The 21728-nt window shown below is 46.4% G+C and overlaps 1 protein-coding gene across 1 annotated transcript; it reads right to left on the bottom strand.

Annotated features, from left to right (window-relative positions):
• Positions 1–9721: 9721 nt before the first annotated feature.
• Positions 9722–21050, bottom strand: LOC146190077 (protein argonaute-2-like). The gene is made up of 5 exons (XM_084605411.1): positions 20793–21050; positions 17344–19377; positions 16938–17165; positions 12383–12710; positions 9722–9833 (listed from the first exon to the last, which is right to left on the bottom strand). The coding sequence occupies exons 1-4, from the start codon at positions 21048–21050 to the stop codon at positions 12399–12401; spliced, it is 2832 nt and encodes a 943-aa protein (XP_084461537.1). The 3' UTR covers positions 9722–9833; positions 12383–12398.
• Positions 21051–21728: the final 678 nt, after the last annotated feature.

Here is a 21728-nt window from a genome sequence, read left to right as displayed (position 1 = left end):
CCCTTCCTATAAATAAATCAGTTCTCTTCTGTCTGCACGAGGCAACGTGGGTGGCTCAGCTACAGAGCCAGTAACGGGCCCGTGCATTTTCTTTTCCTTCTTCCTACAGCCACAACAACGACAGAAGAGAGAAAGTAGAGAAGAAAGAAAAAGAAGAGGGAGTGAAAGACGCCTGCCGCAACAGCCGTCGTCCACCACCTTAGCGGTGGCGGGTGCATTGACGGCCTACAACAGATAAAAATTCGGTGGCTGGCTAGCCCCCGCCGCATGCGGCGTTGACCTACCGTCTCAGCCCCGTAGGGCAAGGAACAGCCACCCTTCATAAGTGCACAGCACCCGGATGCTCCAACTAGACGCAGCCGACGTCGGTAGTGCTCGAACCCGGGTACTCCGTCATACTACTCGGCCATTAACTAATCTTAACCACTGCATCACCGCGGCGGAGCGGGAACCGTTTTAAGCCGATTGCCTTTAATGGCTCATGCTCGCAGATTGTGTTCGTCCGTTCGTAACGCTTAAGTTACGTGGCAGGCGGTAGCTGACAACTGACATGGCCGAGCACAAATAGGACGTAGGGCTTCCTGATATTACGTTTGGTAGGCGCTGCTAATTCGGGCCTCTCATATGAGTGGGTGATATCAGAATCAGCCTGCCACGACCCTTGCATTCACGTTACCTCTCGGCCACGCAGGCTTGAAAAGCAGGGCTTTATATGTTGGCTGGTAGCTTACGCTATCGCGTCATCGTGAAGGTGGGAGTGAAAACAGAGAGAAAGATGCCGTAGTGGACGGCTTCGGACCACCGCGCGATAGAGGCTTTCGCCTCATCACTGTTTAGGGATCCATAGTGCCCCCTAAAATTTTCGTTAACGTGCACTGACATTGCACGGCACTCGGACACCACTTCGTTTCGCCTCCATCCAAACGTAGCCGCCGTCGGTCGGGTTAGAGCTCTGGTACTTAGTAGTCAGACATCTTAACCACTGCATCACCGCGGCGGGACGGAAACCATCAACGAGGCGCTGCCATAATCGTACACTTAAGGCACAGCGTTTCAGTGCGCACTTTATTTTCTCTCGACACCATGGGCCGCCGACGACGGTTACCTTTAGAGCGAATGGGCTGTATGCGCTACAGTGTAAAAAGCGGAAACCTGTGATCGCGGGGCAAGCTTCGCGTATTCACGTTGCTTGCAGGTCTGCGTGGCTGTCATTAGAGGTGGCAGCTACCACGACTTGTCAAGTTTTATGCAGGAAAGTCCGCTCCTCGAGTGCTCCGCACAACGTTGTCTCAAGCGCGCACACAGCCGCACTAGCAAAAAATTTCTGGCACCGCTACCAGCCATCGTAACACTTCCAAATTTGTAAGAACTCAAATAACGCATTCAATTCAACAGCTGCGGACGATATCAGGCCAATCCCGTAAGGAAGCGAAGGCTTACTTCGATACAGATAAAACACTAAATAAGCATAATGGCATCAGCGTACACATTCCCCTGGATGGCATGCTCAAAGGTCTTTGCAAGACGAAGTTGGCTATGGCGTCTCGTACTCTTGAAGACCGACGCTGCGCGTTGCTTGGGATAACGCACACTTCAAAATACCCGCCACTGTTCTTAAAAAAGAAAAAAAAAAACTTGTTAGCTCGCTGAGCGCTACGTATAAACGTTGCTGTATGTAAGGAAGTATTCAAGGCGTTTATCGATGCGTTACGCTCCAAGGGCGACAAGGCGGAGTGGCTTTGGAAGGAGAAAAAGAGCACTAAACTACACCCACAGAAGGAAGAAAACGACAGGACAAGGGAACGGACATGACGGTGTATTAAGAACGCTGTGACAGGGAAACGGAAACTTACCTGTGATCTAGTACAGCCGCAGCTTTAGTCCTGACGCGAAGCCAGGGAGAACGAAGGCTCGAAACCAGGAATTTCGCGACGATACTGGCTGCCAAATGCCTCCAAGAAAAGTACTAAACGTTCAGCGAGCGAAGCGAGATACGCCTCCGTCATCGGACAAGATTGGTGCTGGTAAAAAAAAAGAAGCCTTGATACCAATCCAATCCAATCCAAGTCTGGTACCTCCTAATGTCCTGGCCAATGGGGCTGCCCTTGTAAAGAGCGGACACTTCCGTAGGTATCTCAAAATAACAGCTTGAGGGGCTAATTGGTGTGTGTTGTGCCTCTTCGCATGTGTTCGTGTTTGTTGCGCCACATTCTGGGCATTATGCAGCACTTCCGTAGGGTCCTGCGGCCGAGCTACAGCACTCCTGCTAGCGTTCCGAGCGGCTTGTCAGACCGCTAATTTTGTCCTCAGACATTTCAGGCGCGTGCGTTTTCTTTGTTTCAGTTTTGGTTTCGATAGCAGTGCTTTCGATCACGATTTACCTTTGGCTGTTAAAGTGTTCAACCACATCGGTGCGCAAGTGCTCTTAATGATGCTATGCATTCAGACGTATTATAGTCGTGTAGCGCAACCTTTTTACCGATACCGCCAAACTTCTCGTATAACCTAAGGCAGCTGACGTTCATGCAGGTTGAAAAAGTGCGTTTGGATCTCTTTAAGAGGGGGTCCATAGGAAGGGAAAGGCGCAGTATCTGTCACACTTGCAGCTGTGGACACCTGAACCGCGCCGTAAGGGAAGGGAGGAAGGTGAGAGTGAAAGTGGATAGAGAGAAAGAGGAGCCGCAGTGGAGGGCTGCGGAGTAATTTCGACCACCTGGGGATCTTTAACGTGCGCTGACATCGCACAGCACACTCTTATCGTAATTTTTTTTATGTCATTTAGCCGCTCTTCTCATTTGAACACTTAGGGGCGTGGGTTCCACACAAATAGCTCATTTCTAGTGTTTTCATATTGAACTGCACAAAAAGAATACTGTATCACACACTTTATAAGATGCATCATATTACAAAGAGTGACAAGAACGAAGGTATGGTAAAACAGGCGGCGCAGTGTCAAGAAGAAAAAAAAAATTACACATACCCGCTGTGTGTTTTGCCTCTTAGGCATCACCCGTGAGAACAACACAAAGGAGGTTATGAACGGCTAGACACAAGCAAGGAGGAAATTATGCAGGCACAGCCCGCGCGGAATTTCTATAAATCAGCCTTGAGCAATAGACTGTTCAAAAATTGAAACACAACACTGAGTACATAATATTATCACAATACTAGGATCGCAGACAAAATTACCCTTTGTCCGTATGAAAAAGGTATCACAGGGAGCCCAATGTACGCGACTAACAACAGTACATGTTTTCAAAAATGCAGGCCACGAACAGGCAGCAGCACTTTTCAGACAACAGCGAGAATGCTTTAGCCATGACAAGGAACGTGGCACATAACAATGGTGCTTACGAATCGGCAAAGGCGCATGTATTGTGCAAATAAAGCGAAGTAAACATAATTCAGAAAACGATCCCTAATGCGCAATGCACTGTTCTTGTAGTGCCAAATAAAATTTTGTGTTATGCCCATGTGATCCACCGATAAATCCTGTCTTTAAACCGTAGGTGCTACTGGTGAGTCTATAATATTACGCAATGGAAGCAATCTAGCTCTTGGACCAGTTTAACTTGCACATATTGTTCAGAAAAACACGACCCAAAAAGAAAAGTTAACTGAACACTAAAAGTGCGTCACGGCTCATATTTCATGTTACACGGGCAAAATACATTCATGCAGGGTTATAAATTATTTGCTAAAAGCATTCGTAGCTCAAGAAACAAAATAAAAAAAAAACATCTTGCAGGCAAAAGGAAACAAGTTACCGGCAAAACGAGGGACGCATTGTAAAGCGTGGTGAGCTGGGCGTACCCTGCGGCACATGATCAGCGCAGCATCAACGTTTATATGGAAAGGGCAAAGAAAGGATAGGCTTAGATGCAACCCGGTGCATGTATGATAAGGTGTCTACCTTTGAGGTGAAGTAGAAGAGAACATCGCTGCGCCGCCTCGCGGGTGGTCAAACCCTTACTCGCTTGGCCCCGAAACGGCTCGAGCGTCCGCTCTTTACGTATGTCTCTCTGTGCTGTCTTCTAGAAGAACGGCAGATTGAGAGAGTTGGTGGTGGTGATAGATAACGAGAAGTAATCTAAACAGCACAAACAGGACAAGGAATAGAAGAGAGAAACACGGCACCTGTCTTCTCAATTGTCTTCAAAACGTGGGAAAGTTGCTTCATGCTGTCCATCTAGACGTAAAACGAGGAGAAAAAGAAGGGACAAAGTAAACTTGTGGTTTGTTGATGAGTTACTTATTTCATGTAATTCGTAGCACTCAGCATTATTCAGGGGGGAAAGTGGTGCTAAAGTGGCGTCCAGAAAGCTAGTCGCATGACAGCCACAAGACCTCACCCGCGAATTTCAAGCCCAAAACAACAGTCGTGTGTCAATTTCTGCAACATACCGCTGAGTCAAAATCATCTAATCTGGCAATGGCCCGATTCTCCGGGTGCTAAAGAAACTGATCCCATTGATCAAATTACCTGGGAGTCCTACATCCGCAGCTCAAATGCGGATGAACAAAACATCGTCCTACGCATGGCGGAGGAGGCTTACTCCAAGACCTTCTCTGCGGCCACGGCGCAGGAGAGCCGGCAAGGAGACCCTCCCCCTGGCTGAACCCCTGCCCCGAGGACCATGTCGGCGTAAATAAAGTTTTCTCACTCACTCACTCACCACAGCCCGCTAGGGGACAACCATGCCGGTCACTATTTGCATGGGGCTACGCTTTCTGCTCCTCTTCGTGCCGTTTCTCCACCAATCTGCAAGATTGCTTCCACCAGGCAAACAACGTGGATGTTTCCGCTTCACGTTGAGACATAGTTCATCTCCATCCGGGCAGAAAGGCTGAAAAAAGCCGACGCCGCGATGTGGCCGTGCTAACTCTACCGTCAGGCTTAGCTCGGCGTGGTCCGAACAGCACAGCCGCCATAATGGCATACGCTGTGCATGGAGAGGCCTTCGAAAAGAATATTTTCGAAGAACCGGTCTGGAAAGAAGTCGTCGATTACCGCTACAAGAAGTCGAAAAAATTGGCTGTGGTTTAGTTCGGTTAACCCTAGTGTGAAGCGAAAGCTGAAGCATGGTTACACAAGGTAAAACTCTTTTTTCAGCTGAAGGCTTTTCTTTGGTTATGGCTAGGAAGAAACTCAGGTGATCCGTAAGTAAGTCCATCTTAGTTTGAACTTGGCTACTCCGAGCCCGTGGCGTGGCTGCGCACTCGATATTGACGTCAGCGATCATGTGTCTCGCCACGCAGCTGCTCACCCGTCAAGATAATTCTCACATCAGTTGAACTTTGACCTTAGCATTGCCTTTGAACTCGAATTTTGGTGGAAACATAGCTATTCAAAGTGGTTATGGCTTAAGTTCCAACTTGACCTCGGTGATTTTGGAAGGTCATCGGAAGCACACATTGACCTTGGATTTATTTTGCCTAGTCAAGCTATCGCTTCAATATAGGGGGGAAAGGGGGGTAAAGCATGGCTTGAACCTAGTGATAGAGAGAAATCCATGAGCTTTGAAGCAATGGCCTCTGTAACGCCGCCTTTTCAATCCGTGGTCTTTTCATAATTTTGCTCATAATTTGTTCACGGGAAAGGAAAGCGCAGTGTCACACTTTTTCTATTGACACTTTCTTTCTTTCTTTCTTTCCAAGCAAGCGATACATGCTTGAGGAACAAATGGGATTAAAAATCCCATTATGCGGCTTGACAAGCTCCCATCACCTATGCGTGTGCGGCAGGGCAATACAGGAAACAGTAGTGGTGGATACACATACTTAGTGTACACAGGTTACAAATGACAGGTTAAAAAGAGAAAATGGCAGGGATGATCAAAAGCAAGGAACTTCCGAGAAACACAATCAAAGAAACTCAGGAAGCACCTCCGGAGGATATCACGGAACGCCCGTACATCGGCCTCAACTCGGAAGAAAATCAGATAGTACAAACATTTTGTAAGGACTCTGTTCTTGACAGATTGCAAAAACAAGTTTTGTATATGCCTAAAACACGATGAAGTAATTAATTGGTTGGAGAATTCAAATTTATTTAGTGTCGAGGGTAGCGCGTATGATAATCTTTGGAAGCTATAGTTTGCGCGCTGATCCGTGACGTGCCAGTATTCATGGTGTCATGTTCAATGAAGTTGCCTGTTTGTTGCTAACTGATCAATGTTAGGAAGAAAATAGTTTTTACAGTGTACCTGGGACTTATATAAGGTTAGAATATCATACTCATATATGTCCCTAACTCGTGATTTTATATCTTGTAAACAAATGACTCGATGGTGATATTATTTGGATATCAGTTATAGCTTTTATTGCGCCTTTCTGTAATGTTAGAAGCTTCTTTAAATTGGTAATTGTTCTATTGCCCCAGACTAGGCTGCAATAGGTGAGTATTGACGAAAACAAAGCTTGGCAAATGAGAAGTTTGGTTCTGGTCGGTAAAGTGAATTGGAATTTCCGAACGATGCCAAGCACTCGAACTAACTTGGTTTCTATATGAGGTACATGATGATCCCAGAGCACAAATGGGTAATATAAACATCTAGCGTTTTCACTACATCTGTTATTACTTCATTTCCGCAAAGACGTATTTCTTATTTTTAGCTCGGAACATTACAGCTTTAGTTTTTTCCACAATAATCATTAAATCTTTTCTCCAGGCCCATGCATGTAGTTTGAATAGCACATTATTGCCTCAGCGGATTATGTATAATTAGCTTCAGTTCCGGAAAAAAAATAAATGTGTCATCTGCATATATGATTTATTTTACTTCGTTGTCTGTTTGGATAAAATCATTGATATAGACATTAAATAAAAATGGCCTAGTATACTTGATTAATGCACGCCATGTTTGACTGATTGATATTTTGAGTGGTAACCCTCAATGTGAACAGATTCTGTACGATTCCTAAGATAACTTGGTATTAGTTTAAGTGCCGTATCACGTACACCAGACACTGAGAACTTGCTTGTCAGAGTCAAGTGATTCATTCTCACAAACGCTTTGGAGAAATCAATAAATATTCAAAATGTTGATTTATTCTGTTCTATATCTTTAATTATCAATTATTTTTTCTTCAATAGTGCTAACTTTGATGAAGATTTTTGGTGAAAATCATATTGCTTTTGGGTTATGTCATACCTATCGTAAAGCTTGAACATCATTTAAGGAATATTTTTTCTAAACCCTTAGAGAAAACGGGGATAATAGACACTGGCCTGTTGTTGGAGAGGATATTTCTAGGAACATTTTTGTGAATCACGATTAGTTTGGCTGTCTTAATTACGGTTAGGAAAATTCCAAACCGTATCGAGAGATTGAATATACAGAGAGCACAGGGCACAGAACGTTCAGTACATGAAGAAAATGATTCAGTTTTATACCAAATGCATTTTCACCCTTACTTCGCTTCAAAGAGTTAAACGCTGTGAATATATACTTTTTTGTCACAAGAAGTGAGGTAAATGCTATTAATATTGGATCTCGGAAAGTTATCAACTGCAGTGGGGTCATGCGTACTGTCCTCAAGTGTAACAAAATAATTATTAAACTTACCAGCTAGTTCCTTTCCACCATAAATGAAATCATCAATTGACCGCACTTCAAGAGCCTCTCATGATGTGCGATTTAAAAGCATATTTAGTCTAGACCATATACTTTTGTTTGACCACGGATCCCGTCGAACATGTTGATGTGATAACTATTCCTGGCCTTCCTGAGAAGGGAATTTACATTATTGCGGTGTGCTTTGAAAACAGCAGAACCGTCTGAATTTCTATTCCTCAAAAATATGTGATATAAACTGCATTTCTCGCGTGGCCCCACGTTTTCCGACAGTTCTTAGATGGTTGAACGGGTTTATATGGAAAATTATGGATATGAATACGTGCAGAAAACAATTAAATGCTTCATCGGTGCTTGGTGTTGCATAAACTGGCTCCTAATTTGTAGCCAACATTTGTGCACGAAATGAATCCAGTCTCTATGGGGAAACGCACTGGACAGTTTGATGTCTGTGGTTTCTCAACGTTGCAGCTAAAAATTCAGATTACAAGTAATATAAACCACAAGGTGGTCACTTACCAGTATATTTATCACTCCTGCAGATAAAGTTTCAGCCGAGACAATGAGGATTAGGTTGACAAGCATATATGAGTCAAGGACCACCAAGAAATGATCAAGAACCGGCACTGCATAGCGACTGTCTAAGTTTTTGACCTTCAAAGTTTTTCAAGGTTAGATGTGCTTATTTGCTGCGGTTTGAAAACTTTTCGATTCAAAACGCTGACGTCCCTTGTCAAACTATGAAGAACGCGGATTCATAAGACGCCGCTCACGAAGACGCAGCGCCCCCTTCCTCTGTACTTCAACGCTGGAGAACGACTATAAAGTTATCTATTGACTTACGGGAGGCACCGACATTGGCAAATACTCCAAAAGGGCAGTCAAGTACGCTCTCATCAAAGCTGCAGGCATATCTGCGCAAGACAAAGACTCGACGAGAACGCATGAAATCGAGAACATGCTTACGATCCCCTCCCCCCTCCCTTCTTCAGTCAGGACAGTACGAGAAACCCAAGAACATAAGGTTTTTTTTTATCCTGGCATCTTCCGCTTCTTCGAAAGGAAACCTGTGATACGTGCTAGCGGGTTCAACGTCGATGGACGACTTCTTGATGCCGTTTCCACCTTCCTATATACGGCGGGAAGTTTTATTTTTTGAACTCCTTAATCACTCCTGCAATCTAGTCTGCAATGGATCCCGACAATGACTTCATCTATCATTCGATGCTTCAGTGAAACCAGACTAAAGTACTCACGTGCTGACGCCGGCGGCGGCATCAATAAAACGCGTCCAAGGCTACTCCAGAAAGCGTAATTCGTGAAAAGGACTGCGGCAATTTCTGGTGATACATTCGCAAACCGAAAGCGTTCCTGAATACTATCGAACGACGAGCAGAATACGCCTTCACAAAGGACAACAGGATCTCAATGGACGTTTTCTGCACAAGTGATATCATTTATGTCTCGCGCTAGGTGCATACTCCCAACAGGACTGTTGATGGGAGGCAGCCGCGGCGCAACCAAAACAAGAGCTTTCACGTGAAAACCTTATCGACTGATTTGCTTTTTTTTTTACTGCAAGCCACTGGTGTAAATCTGGCTTCTGCAGCACAGTGGCAGCCCGAGTATTTGTCTAACTGCGACGATTTACTTAATGCCCCAAGTCCCCCGGACGCTATAGCAAATGTCCAGTTTTGCAACTAGTCATGTATTTGCCCCTAGTAGTGAACTCAGTTTATGTGCCTAGTCTGTCCCAAGGGAGAGCTGTTCAATCCACACAGTGCAGCCTGGTCATCTTTTCGGTTTTCAATTCCATATTTTAGTATAAAAATACCGACAGGAGCAAGTGCATGACTGTGTGCTCCAGTTTACATAAAGCTGTAGATAACTATCAACCATGCACAGAACATTTCCGGTGTCCACACGCGAACGGCGTATCTAGTATTTAAGAGTGCGGAAAAGCTATATACCTCTGACACTTGCCACATGCAGAGTTCGGAGTCTGTACACATGTCACTAAGAGCCTTAGAAAAAAAAAAAAAGGTATACAAAAGATCTTGAAATGCATTCGGCTCTCAAAATCGATTCTGTATCCGCGTGTGTCCCTGCTGCGTTTTAAATAAAGCGACGCAGAGGTGCAAAAAGGACAACACTTTATTTCAAGCAAACAACAAAATGTGCAAAGTACCGATGGCAGTCGCTGCACAAAAAAGAAAAAGAAAAAAGGTACAGCAAGTCTTCCCTGCTGCCGAAGACCTGGAAAAAGAAGCAGGTGCAAGCAAAACAATTAGTGAAACGAAAACCAGCTCGCGAGTCATCCAGCCTATCGCATGGTGACAGCAAGGCTTTACGTGCCACAGCACTGGTAACTGAGGCTCGCAAAATCTGCATGGGCACATAAAGAAGGCACTGATGGACTAACATTCGAGGCTAAAGATAAGCCTCAATTACAGAGGGGGCACTTGAGCTACTTCAACAATTTACCGGTGTGTATTTACATGTATGCGTCTCGCCGAGAAGTTTCGCAGCTTTAACTATTAAGTGTACGGTCCACCCGCTGTGGCTGCGTGTGGCAGCTTAGTTTTCCCAGGGTACAATGAATGGCCGTCATGTGTGACGGGACAAGGTCACGTGACACGACAGAATCGCTTGGCGCTGTCAATTCAAGCTTTGAGATGAAAGGGCAAAATCGGAAACCAGCTTTCCAGGGCCCTGGGATTCTGGGTTTGACAAAATAGCATTCGACCGGCCTGATTAAGCGGGGATTTATGTATGTCTGACATAATGTGGTATCCTATGCGACTGTGTGTTAAGGGCATACATGGCAAAATTACTTTTGAAAGGAATTAAATGACATTACTAATTACTTTGAAAATCGCAATTACATTACTCATTACTGCTCCCAAAAACTAATGAAAATACATTACAGTTACTTCAACTAAGTAATTCAATTACTTTCAAATTACACTCTAGTTTTCATACATGCAAAAACTAAGTAAGGCTAGTAAACAAAACACCAGCTTATTGTCCAGACACGAAGCACGCAGATTATTTCGTCTTCCCGCCACATTCCGTCCCAGAGAACTGTTCCTTCCCGTTTTCCTACAGCACCTGACATTACAAAAATAAGACAACCACACACACCAAAAAGCAGAAGTATGGTCGAACAGTCGTGAAATGACCGGCGACCACAGCGTCTTGCTGGCCCGGAGTTGTCTCCGCCATTTGAAGTGCCCGAAGAAGCTAATTTATTTATTGCTTCTATAGTCCCAAGAATCGTCCTCGGCACCATGTGCTCAGTAATGCACATGCCACGGCGGCTTACGCCATAGAATCTTCTGCCTGTCTACTCCGCCCCAGCCCTCCCTCGCCAAGTGGTGACGAGTGAAACCAGGCGCCGCTGTGTCCTAGCGGACGCAACAGGGAGTGTCACTTCGCCATGCTTCCAACTAGTTTTGAACTCCGGCCTTCTTGCACCATCTTCCCTTCTGCATTCACTTGACGCCTTGTTTCCTGCTGCTTGGAGAAAGGTTGCCATGGGATAACCGCACTGGCTAAACAGGAGGTCTCAGACGCACTGTTGTGCTCAATTCTGTCTCCTTTTGCCGATCCGTTACGCTGGCTTCGGCTTGCCGCACATCGTTCCTGCTTTGGCAACCTCTACTTTGTTGTCTATTGAAGGAAATTACTTTAAAAAAGTAATTCATTACACTACTAAATTACAAAACCGAAAAAGTTGTCATTTACATTACAAATTACCAGAAAAAGTAATTAAATTGCAGCAGTTTCATTACTGTTATTCAATTACTGCCATGTCGGATCAAGGGGTATGTGTGGGATAGTAAGAGGCACGAATAAAAGATTAGGCCAGTATCAAAGTGCATGTACGTGAACTAGGAATAATAGAGTGTGCCGATAAGCGGTTATCTAACGATGTCACGATCACCATTCACAGATCCGTCGCGCCATACCCCGAAAGTTGAGCTAGAGTGCCTTCCCAATAGTTACTCATTACTGCTCCCAAAAACTAATGAAAATACATTACAGTTACTTCAACTAAGTAATTCAATTACTTTCAAATTACACTCTAGTTTTCATGGTTTCCAGTTGGGCTAGTCGGTAGCTTTCATTGACGTTTAATTTTGCACTTTTATTATTGCACCGCACAGGAAACGACACCAGTGCTGCGCCTAACGTTGTGTGTCGTTCAATGCTCGCTGCTCGTTTTTTCTTTTTTTTTTTTTTTTTTTTTTGAAGCGCAACAATGAATGACGAAGCGATTATTGCCTTGCTAACATAACAGCACAGCCGATTCTAAATGTGAACCGAACGAACTGCAATTCTGCACCGAGCACATAAGCCTTATTTTCAGGAATTGCGGAAACATTGCCGGAACACCGTAAACACCGGCGGTTGCATTATATTTCATGGCAAAAGTAGAACCGCCAGTGGGCTCAGTCAGTTCGTTCAGTTCGCACCGTTCCTTCTCTGCCTTTGTTCAAACATCCTCATGTCGAGGCGTTGGCTCTTATCACGCCCTGTAATGGTTGCTTCTACAGCTGATCTGCCAAGGAACCCATTGCATTCGACGGTAGACTGGCGAGTACATGCATCCAGGATGGAAAGCTCGCCGTGGTGGACGCTAGGCAGAACCCACTTCCAACATTTTCCCTAAATAGTCGAAAGTTGATCCAGGGCCCTGCACTACGACGCCTGATGTCCCATGCGTTAAAGAAAAAAAAAAATGCCGCACCAAAACATAAGGTGGCGTCAGGAATGTTAAGTGAACAGTGAATTTCGCTCACCTGGCAGCGGTCCTCCTCACACGAAGTACATGGCTGTCTGGAGGGAGTCGAGAACCTTGACTGCTTCCACGTACTGGCTTGTGGCCACTGAGTCCCCGCTGCCACCGGACGAGTCGCTACTAGAGCTCGACACGTCCACCTTGCTCATCACGTGGTTCTTGGCGCGGTACGCGGCCAGGTGAGCGTAGTACACAGGCGCCGGGATGCTCACGCTGCGTGAGCACCGGGCGTAGGTGTGGCAGAGGTAATAGCTCAGCTTCTCCAGGTCGTCCGCCGTGAAGTCGGAATCGTCCCAGACGACGTAGTAGTGCGAAGGCTTGCTCGTGCCCTGCGACCGCACAAACAGCCGCGGTCAGGCGATAGGAAATCGACGACCAATCGCATCATATGTTGTCTCATGTCAGGTCATGTCGCATCGCAACGCCCACGACTCATGCACTAGAACAAACTCCTTACGTAGCTGCCTCTGAAGTTAATTTCGGACCCTTGTTTTCCATTTTAAAGGACTATAGACATCAAATTTTGGTGTCATTTTTCTTCTTGTTAATGATGCGTAAGTCATTCCTGTATATCGATCCGCACGCAGTTTTTGCCTACGACCGCTAAAAAATTTATAATTGAATTTTCTTTTCTCACCAGTTTCGGTTTCAACAGCCGAGAGAAGGCTGTGACGTCACAATCATGTCTTGATGCACGGCATGAAAAAAACAGCGATATAATCACTCATTGTTCACTTAGTGATTCCTGTTCTTGAGGCAAGCTTGCTTTATCATTCTAGTGAATTCAGATGACACAGCAATGATTATATCGCTGTATTTTCATCCCTCGCCTGACCTAGACATGAGTGTGACGTCACAGCCATCGCTCGGATGTTGTAACCGAAACCGAAACAGGTAAGAAAAAAATTTGATTATAGATTATTCGGTAGTCGTAGGCGAATGTGCCGTGTACAGTAATGTTCTATGCATCATTACAAATAATAAAATATGAACCCGAAAATTAGGTTTATTATTTTATTACAAGTTCCTGCAGCGCCCGAAGGCATTATTGCAGGGGGAGAGATGACAAGTAATCTTGCTGGGAACGCCAGTGATAAAATACATAAAAATGAAGAAAATAACAGGACACAAGTGATAATGCGGAATGAAAAACATGCATCTAAAGGGGGCAACTGCGTGACGAACAAAGTGATGAAAACACTCAAAAAACAAAGTAATGAAGGAAACACACGCAAGAGAACTGGGCGCCACGTCACACATCCGATAAAAAAGCCCGAAATAAATTTTCAATGCAACACTCAGTGATGCCAGCTGGCAGCCGGTTCCACTCATTGATCGTCAGTGGAAAAAACGAGGTGTTATACACATCTGTCCGGCATTTTATTTCGCGGATCTTCCACTGATGATCAAGTCGTCTAGACAAAAAGTGAGGTTGAAGCAGGTACCGGTCTTTGTCAATGCTGAACTTTCCAAAATAAATGCGATACATGATCTGCAGTCTGAAATGTTTTCTGCGGTGAGCTAAAGATTCCAAACCAAGATGATGTTTAATAGACGTGACACTAGATGAAAAATTATATTAGACACAAATCTGGCAGCATTATTTTGGACGCGTTCGAGCATGTCTGATAAGTAAATAAACTGGGGATCCCATACAGGGCATGCATATTCAAGAATTGGCCTTATGTAAGTGAAATACAGGAGCTGCTTGACATTTGACTGCGCTTTGCTGAAATTACGCTTTAAAAAATTAAACATTCTGCAGGCTTTCGATGTAATATGCTCAACTTACTGGGATACTTACGCCGAGATACTTATATTCAGAAACTTTTTGCAGGGGAACATTATTTATTGAGTAGCAGGTCGGTAGAGGGGAACGCTTACGAGTGAACGAGACAAGCTTGCATTTTGAAATGTTCAAAGACATTTGCCATTTTGAGCACCAGTGCTGGATAAAATTTAAGTCTCGCTGAAGTTTTAATGCTTCAGAAGAACTTTCCACAACATGATAAAGCACACAGTCGTCAGCATATAGCCGAACTTGGCAGGTGAGGTCAGTGTTTATAATCCGTTAAACACATCGTACTCAGCAGCTCAGCAGGGTAGCTTCAATGGCTGTTGCACCACGAAGCACAAAAAAAAATAATAAAACGCGCGACATGTGATCTATGACGTAAGCGAGATACAGTGGTGCTGCTGTCACGAGGAAGACCCTGCTAGTGAAAGGCGTAGCTCCCATTGAAATATATGGAACCATATTTGTTCATTGCCATTTTCACTCTTCACATTGCACCTGTGATCTCATGCAGTTAACCATGAACAGCCCAGAAATGAATGGGAAGGTAATTATAGGGGTATACGAAGTCGGAAGTGCCCCCCATGAAAGCACATGTAATGAAAAGAAAATGATCCGCTGTACGAGAGCACCAGCAAAAGTGGTGGGTAATTTAAAGCTAGCGTGCGCTATAAGGAAAAATGCGACACAATATAGCGACGTAATGGACAATTGATGCAGAGGAAGAAAAAGATATCTGGCGCTCTACTTCCATGGTTTTGCCCACAAATTCGTAAAAAGCACGGCATTCAAATGATTCTTACGGCTCCCGACAAAGCTAGAAGTATGTGTGCGCGGGTGTACGGGAATGGGAATAAATTGAGGTGTAAAACAGCGCACCGAAAGATATTCAGAATGTATCCAAGGAATAGTATATCAGATTCCGCCGTGTATCTATGATATACTATTCCTTGGATACATTCTGAATATCTTTCGGTGCGCTGTTTTACACCTCATACTTCAGACGGGGAGCTAGATGTATCAACGACAGGATAAGAGAACACGGTACTCTAGTATTGGACAAGTCTGGAACTCAGCAGCACTTAATAACGCAGTTTGTTTTGAGAATGAATAAGGATAAGCTGACGAAGGAGATTTCGGAAGCCTGGGCGATATATCTGCGTGGTGAGGATTGTGTTAGCACGCCTTAGGCTCTCTTATTGAAGGAGAAAGAATCTTTAGATCACTGGGAGGACAGTGAAGGATGAAGTGATGTGACATTTGACTGCGCTTTGCTGAAATTACGCTTAAAAAATTAAACATTCTGCAGGCTTTCGATGTAATATGCTTGTCTCGTCCACGTAAGGTTAGAGGTGAAATATACGCCGAGATACTTATATTCAGAAACTTTTTGCAGGGGAACATTATTTATTGAGTAGCAGGTCGGTAGAGGGGAAGTATGGCGCAAACTTCCTGCGTAGTCGGACATGCTGTCGCGCGAGCTACCTTCTCTCTTGAATACACTGCAGCTAAAATATTAGTAATGTTTACGTTGACGGCAGACTTCAAGTCATGAACAAAGTAACCGCGGGCAGCAGCAGTAGACGACCCAAACCCATCTGGAGACAAAGGTTACGTTTGTGGACGCCGTAGCCATCGGCCCTCGAATCGAGCACTGTCAGCACCGCGGTCTGCTGCAGTGCGCCGCACTCTTGTTTCCTTGACATGACCTTGCAGGTTCTTTAATCGCAGTTCTGAATTTGCCATATAATTTGTATAAAAGCATAACTGAGGGAGTTTAATGTGTGCGGAATCGTGTCAGGCACGAGAAGCTTGCGCGATTCGGGTAAACACCCGGCGGAAATGGAGACGATTTCGGGGTACATCTGGCTTCACAAACGTTTATATCCGCGTTTTGGAAACAGGGTTCAGAATGACGTAGTATAGTGCTCGTCAACATTCATCAATCGGCTACATCCACTGGTGCTCTAAGGATACGGGCTGTTCTGCTTAGGCGTATTTCTCTGCATGTGTCTCGCTTTCGACTCATGCCCGTATATGTTGCGCGGTATTTGGAAAACAAACTGCCGTTACATATATGTTCACCAAGTGCCCTAGGATATGTTTATGGTTGTTCTATGGCACAAAAAATATCTATGGCACAGGAACAAAATCCAGTTTGGAATCAACCGGGATTGTGAATTTCTATGAGCGGTATTTCTATGACTACCCCCTATTGTAGCGGCGTCTGCAATCGCCCATTTAGTTTGTAAACGCGTTATTGTCTTTGACGCCAAAAACCAACACAGGCCCTAAGCTCCGTTTTAAGGTATCCCGTGGCCACTGCATCATTTCAGGGCTTGCAGCGTAGCGGCACGAGACTTGTCGAGAGGAGGGGACAAACACTGCGTTGAATTGACAACTAAGTTTATTGTCCTCGTGCCGTTACGCTGCATCGTCTGAAGCTACATCTGACCAACTAGCCCGCCACTTCATGTTGCACTGTATCGCGCTAGTCGACAGCATGCCACTAATCCACAAGTTCTGAGCTATCTCAGTTCGTTTTTCTATACGTTGGTCAGTTCTGCGACCCGATTATCCCTCTCTGATATACATCTACAAATATTATTAATCGCATTTCATTATCGCGACACCGCTTACCTGAATGCCGAAGTTACCCCAGTTTGTTCGGAATTTTATTACTTTCAGCGATCCCATCAGCCTCTACATAGATAAAAGCAAATTTGGACTAGTGGTATTTCAATGTCACGACACTACCCACCTGAATGCCGAAGTGGCTGCAGAGGTAGAAGTCAAAGTCAAGCGGGTGCGTCACCACGGAGTCGACGATGGTGCCCGGAGGCACGTTGCGGCACTTGCCCACCCCGTCTCGGTCGCTGAAGGGCATGAAACGTGTGTGGTGGCGCTTTTGGACCACGATGAACGTCAGCGCCGGCTGGTACGTCTCGTTCGGGGAGAGCTCCTGGCAGGCCAGTCGGATGGCGCTTACCTGTCGCAAGCGAGAATGAGGGAAGAGGAGTGGCATCTCATTTAAGACCCATGAGTTACCACAGTAGATATGCTCAATGAACCAACGAGCTGATAAGATTCCGCCCTAACTGCCGGTGAGTTCAGGACACAGAATTAACGGGGCAATGTTCGGAGAAATGATTCGGCTTTTCACTCACCTCGCGGTTGCGGACCTCCAAGAACTGCCCCTCGCTCACACCATCCCGGTAGAAGATGATGCGCTCCGGCTTGTGCCTTGTGGCCCGGTAGAATGCCTTCATCATGTCTTTCATCATGTCCTTGAGGTCCTTTATGATCTCCAGGCGGGAAGTGGCGGCGGCATCCTCCATCTGCACGCGAATGGAGGCGTGAAACTTGGACGGGATGGAGTCGAGGCTCCCGACACAAGCCGCGATCGAGGGCCTCAGCTTGTCTCCGGGCGCCGGGTGAGTCACATCCGCGCCGATGATGATCACCGGCTTCTGGAAGATAGCCGGCTTCTCCTGGGTCAATAGGCCGTTGTTGGTGCCGCCAAGCTTGGCGTTGATCTTCTGGCACAGATTAGTGATGAGCGCAGCGTTGCACTTCTTGATCACGTTGTTGTCCATCACGCACTGGGTGCGCAATCCAATCTCTGTCTCAGCCACCTGCTTGATCTCGGCGTAGTTGGAGTTCTTGGTGAGCACGATGATTACCATCTCCAAGTTTGGAGCCTTGCACTGTTCCTCGAGCAGAATACTCCTCATGGGCTTGCGGTTCGCGTCAGTTGTAGTCACGTCCAGTGGGTGCTCGACACGCATGCCAAGCTCCTGGCCGACGCGGATGAGCATTTTGACAAAATTGTCCAAGCTGTCTCGCTGAGCAAAGCGGCTCAGGCAGAGCAGTGTCCAGCAGGTCAGCGAGGCCGGCTTGTAGAAGTGGCGGCCGCGCAGGTCCCAGGTTCCATCACGGGGTTTGGCGACGGAGTTGTTCTCGAAGACCAGAGACGGTGGTTCAAGCACGCGGCCCTTCAGCTGAGTCGGCTCGGTGCTGATCTTAATGCCGAACTCGCGCAGGCACAGATCGCTGTTGCTGACCAAGTCTCGTACCGACTGGCGGATCTCGTTGAAACGCTTGGCCGGAGGTTGCGCAGTGCGCTTGATCATCTCCGACGTCTGGTTCTCGTCAAGTTTCTTCTTGCAGTGCTGCCCTTCGACAATCGTGCAGACCTCCAGCGGGAGGTAGACTGGATGGGTCGCGCTGCCGGTCTGGATGCAGGGTAGGTTGGAGTACTTGAGGCGGCTGTAGCGGTTTTGAAAATATTCAGCCACAGAGCTGCGGGAGCCATCTTCCATGCTGAAGAAGACCTTCTTAGCTGGTTCCTTCGTGACACGCACCACCTTGTACTTGCGCGGGTAGGGAAGGTGTGTGACCTTAATACGCAGGCCCTTCAGTTCCTTGTTGAGACGAACGTTTTGAAAGTCGCGCAGTTCCCTGAAGTCTCCGGCCGACATCTCGCGCCGGCCATCGCTGAACAGCTTGCACATGAAGTTGATAACGGGCAGAGGCTCATAGAAAGCAGTAGCCGACATGTCAACATTGAGCATGGGCTTCCATTGAGCTGGCCTGACGCTCGTGTAGTATCCGAACCAGACTTCGCGGCCACCTCCTAGGGAGTTGTCATTTCGCGGAGGCGCCTTGAAGAAGGACCGTCCAACAGGAGTCAGTTTGATGGAAGGTCCATGCCGCAGAACGATGTCCACGGCCTGTAGAACCTCCTGGGGTACCTGGTTGACGCGGTTATCAAAGACGGCGTGCAGGGTGTCCAGATTTACGGTGGCCGCGTACTGGATTTTGACAAAGAACTTCTGAATCCGTTGGTCCTCTTCGAAATCGACCGTGAAGGTACGCTCGCGGAACTTGAGTTCCCGCCTCGTGTAGAGGTTCTTGCGGCCGTCAAAAGCAGGCAAGCAGCCGCTGAGGTCGAACCGGTACTTCTTGACAAGCATCTCGATGACCAGGCGGTTGATCTTGGTGCTGATACAGCGGTACTTGCGCTTCTCGGGGACTTTGGCCTCCTTTCGTGTTTCGGAGCAGATCTCCACGTCGTAGTGGTACACGTTTCCGGTAGGAATCTCCACGCTGAAATGGTTGGCGGTCAACTGAATCGACCGGCCCAGTCTGCCTTGAGCAGGCCGGCGTGGAAAGTGAGATGGTAGGGTCCGCTCGATTTCCTGCAGAGAGTATGGGAACAGATCACGGATGTAAATAATCACTTGTGTGTGTTGTGTGTCGTTTTATGGCACATCGGCGACTAAGGCTATCATGCGCCGAGCGCAGCGTGTATTGTAGGATTATAACTGTTAGGCTATCACACTTTGTTTAAAAGCATCGATTCTGCAAAGCTGAAAACAGTGCATGTACTGACAAGTTCATTCTCTCGAGTAATGTCGGGTGAAATGTTATATGTTCAATGTAAAACTAAAATATTTCTTCCTTAGTCTTTCAAGTATTCTACATGAGAATAAAATGTGGCTTATTGTGAGCTCAGACCGCAGAGTTCGCAATTTGGCTTATCTGCTTTCCTGAGGATAAAAAGCATCGCTTGTTGTTGGACTAGGGTTTCATTCAATGCTAGCGGAACTCAGCGCAAAAGAAGCATAAGAACAAGGACGCAGGACGAAGCGGTTAGTCCTTGTTCGTCTTTATGCGCCTAGTCTCGCAAGCGCGGCAGTGTCTCCAGCTCAATCACTACATTACCGCTTACGATTGCTCATAAGGCTTTCTAAAGGATCTCAGGAAAGCGAGTTGATGCGAACTGATAATGCTGTGGTCATGTAGGTACGTTTCAGCTCAAAGTAGTAGCGTTGATTCCGCTGGCGATTTGATGCATGGATCTTTAGCCATGAGGCTTATCGGCTATCACGGAATCTATCGAAATGTTTTTGAGCACTCAATCGACCGTATCACACCTGCCTATGACCAGTGGCACAGGTGAGCACATCGTATCGAGATGTAGGCTCCGTCTTTATTTTATTTTTAAATTTAGGATACCGTCGATTTCGAATGAAACTCGATGATTCGAGACCTCGCTCTCCTAGGGAGAGAAACAGCTATAGACAGCCCAACGAAGTTTGCCGTGTCAATCGCAGCTCAGTCTACTGAGTCCAGCAAGAGGAGCAAGAAGACTTCAGGCGCGGCTATTCTTACAGCAGCGCCTGCCAGAATTCGTCATGGGAGCTATGCGAGGCCTTGCGTCAGATAGCTGGGCAGCTATAGCCCTAGCAGCGCCGCTTGGACAGAACAGGTTGCTAGGCAGTGCCCCTATCACCCTTTCCCGTAGCACTTTACTGAAACCTTATGACCACAAGAGTTGCGTTCGTCAAAGCGCATATGCCCCGGGACGTGCGATGTGCATTGCGCCTGAGATATTTATACCTTTCGGCAGCTAACTTACGACCTATAACACCGAACCTTCACCCCATGAAGGCATCGACAGCACAAACCATCGGCCTAATATTGGAGTTTGTTGGCAGTCCTGTATAGGACCGTACACATTTCCAGCCCACTTCCAATATTGTGCCAATAGTTACTCTACTTGGAGGTGAGGGTGGTTCAAATGCGCACTGCCGCAGCCAATATCGTTCACCTGGAGCTTGAGCTCGTCATTCTGCGACTTCATGTTGCCAATGCTTTTGCAGGCCTGCATAGGCATGGCCATCAGCGGTGGCGAGCTGGTGGGCGAGCCCTCGGTGTGAGCCACGGAGAGAGCCCCGTTGCCCTGTCTGGCGGCCCCGCCACGGGTTGTGACGGCGCTAACGGTGGTGACGGCGGTGACATTGGCGACTGCGGTGATGGTGGAGGAACGAAGTTGGGGAGGCGCCGCTGTGACCACGAGCTGCTGCATGGCTTGGGCGAATGAACTTTGCGAGGTGCCATTGAAAGAGAGCGCCGAGGGGGAGACCTGTGTGCATCCGGGAAGTCCTCCTGGAACAAAAGGAAAGCATCGCTGACGTTCATAGGACGTACCAGTGTGTAAGCTCTGTGGGAGGTTCTGCGACAAATGGCAAGACCAAACAACTCACTTTGCGAAGGAGTATTTCAGTATTCCACCAGCGTGATTGAATGAAGTTACGTTCGCGCGACGTCGACAACACTGGTGAGCCTATAAGCATTCGAATATTAAGATCCGCCGCAAAAGAACTAATTCGCGCCACCAAGATCAGGAAGACGAACGCTCAGTAGTAGTGCACAGGTAACGATACTTGTTACTCAATACACATACTGCAGCAGGACGAGATGAAGCGAAGAGGTCAAGGCAGGAATTGCAACAAAAAGGAGGCACGAGGATACTAGTTGTTTCAGCATGACCTACGAGACGAGTCGTGCTTATTAGCAATTTGTAGTGGAGAGAGAGATAAAACTATATATATATATATATATATATATATATATATAATATATATATATATATATATATATATATATATATATATATATATATATATATATATATATATATGCAAAAAAATAATGTAGAGCCCCCGTGGTTGGGTCCTCATTCCAGGACTGCAGCGGCCTTTGC

The sequence above is a fragment of the Amblyomma maculatum genome, chromosome 5, assembly GCF_055883805.1.
Source record: "Amblyomma maculatum isolate TAMU_Amacu chromosome 5, ASM5588380v1, whole genome shotgun sequence".
Classification (NCBI taxonomy): Eukaryota; Metazoa; Arthropoda; class Arachnida; order Ixodida; family Ixodidae; genus Amblyomma; species Amblyomma maculatum.
This window is presented reverse-complemented; position numbering and strand designations above follow the sequence as displayed.

Coding starts and splice junctions, on each gene's coding strand:
- LOC146190077 (XM_084605411.1), bottom strand. CDS start 21,050: ATGCAGCAGCTCGTGGTCACAGCGGCGCCTCCCCAACTTCGTTCCTCC. Junction 17,166..17,343: donor TGGAGGTCCGCAACCGCGAG/GTGAGTGAAAAG, acceptor CGCTTGCGACAG/GTAAGCGCCATCCGACTGGC. Junction 12,711..16,937: donor GCAGCCACTTCGGCATTCAG/GTGGGTAGTGTC, acceptor GTGCGGTCGCAG/GGCACGAGCAAGCCTTCGCA.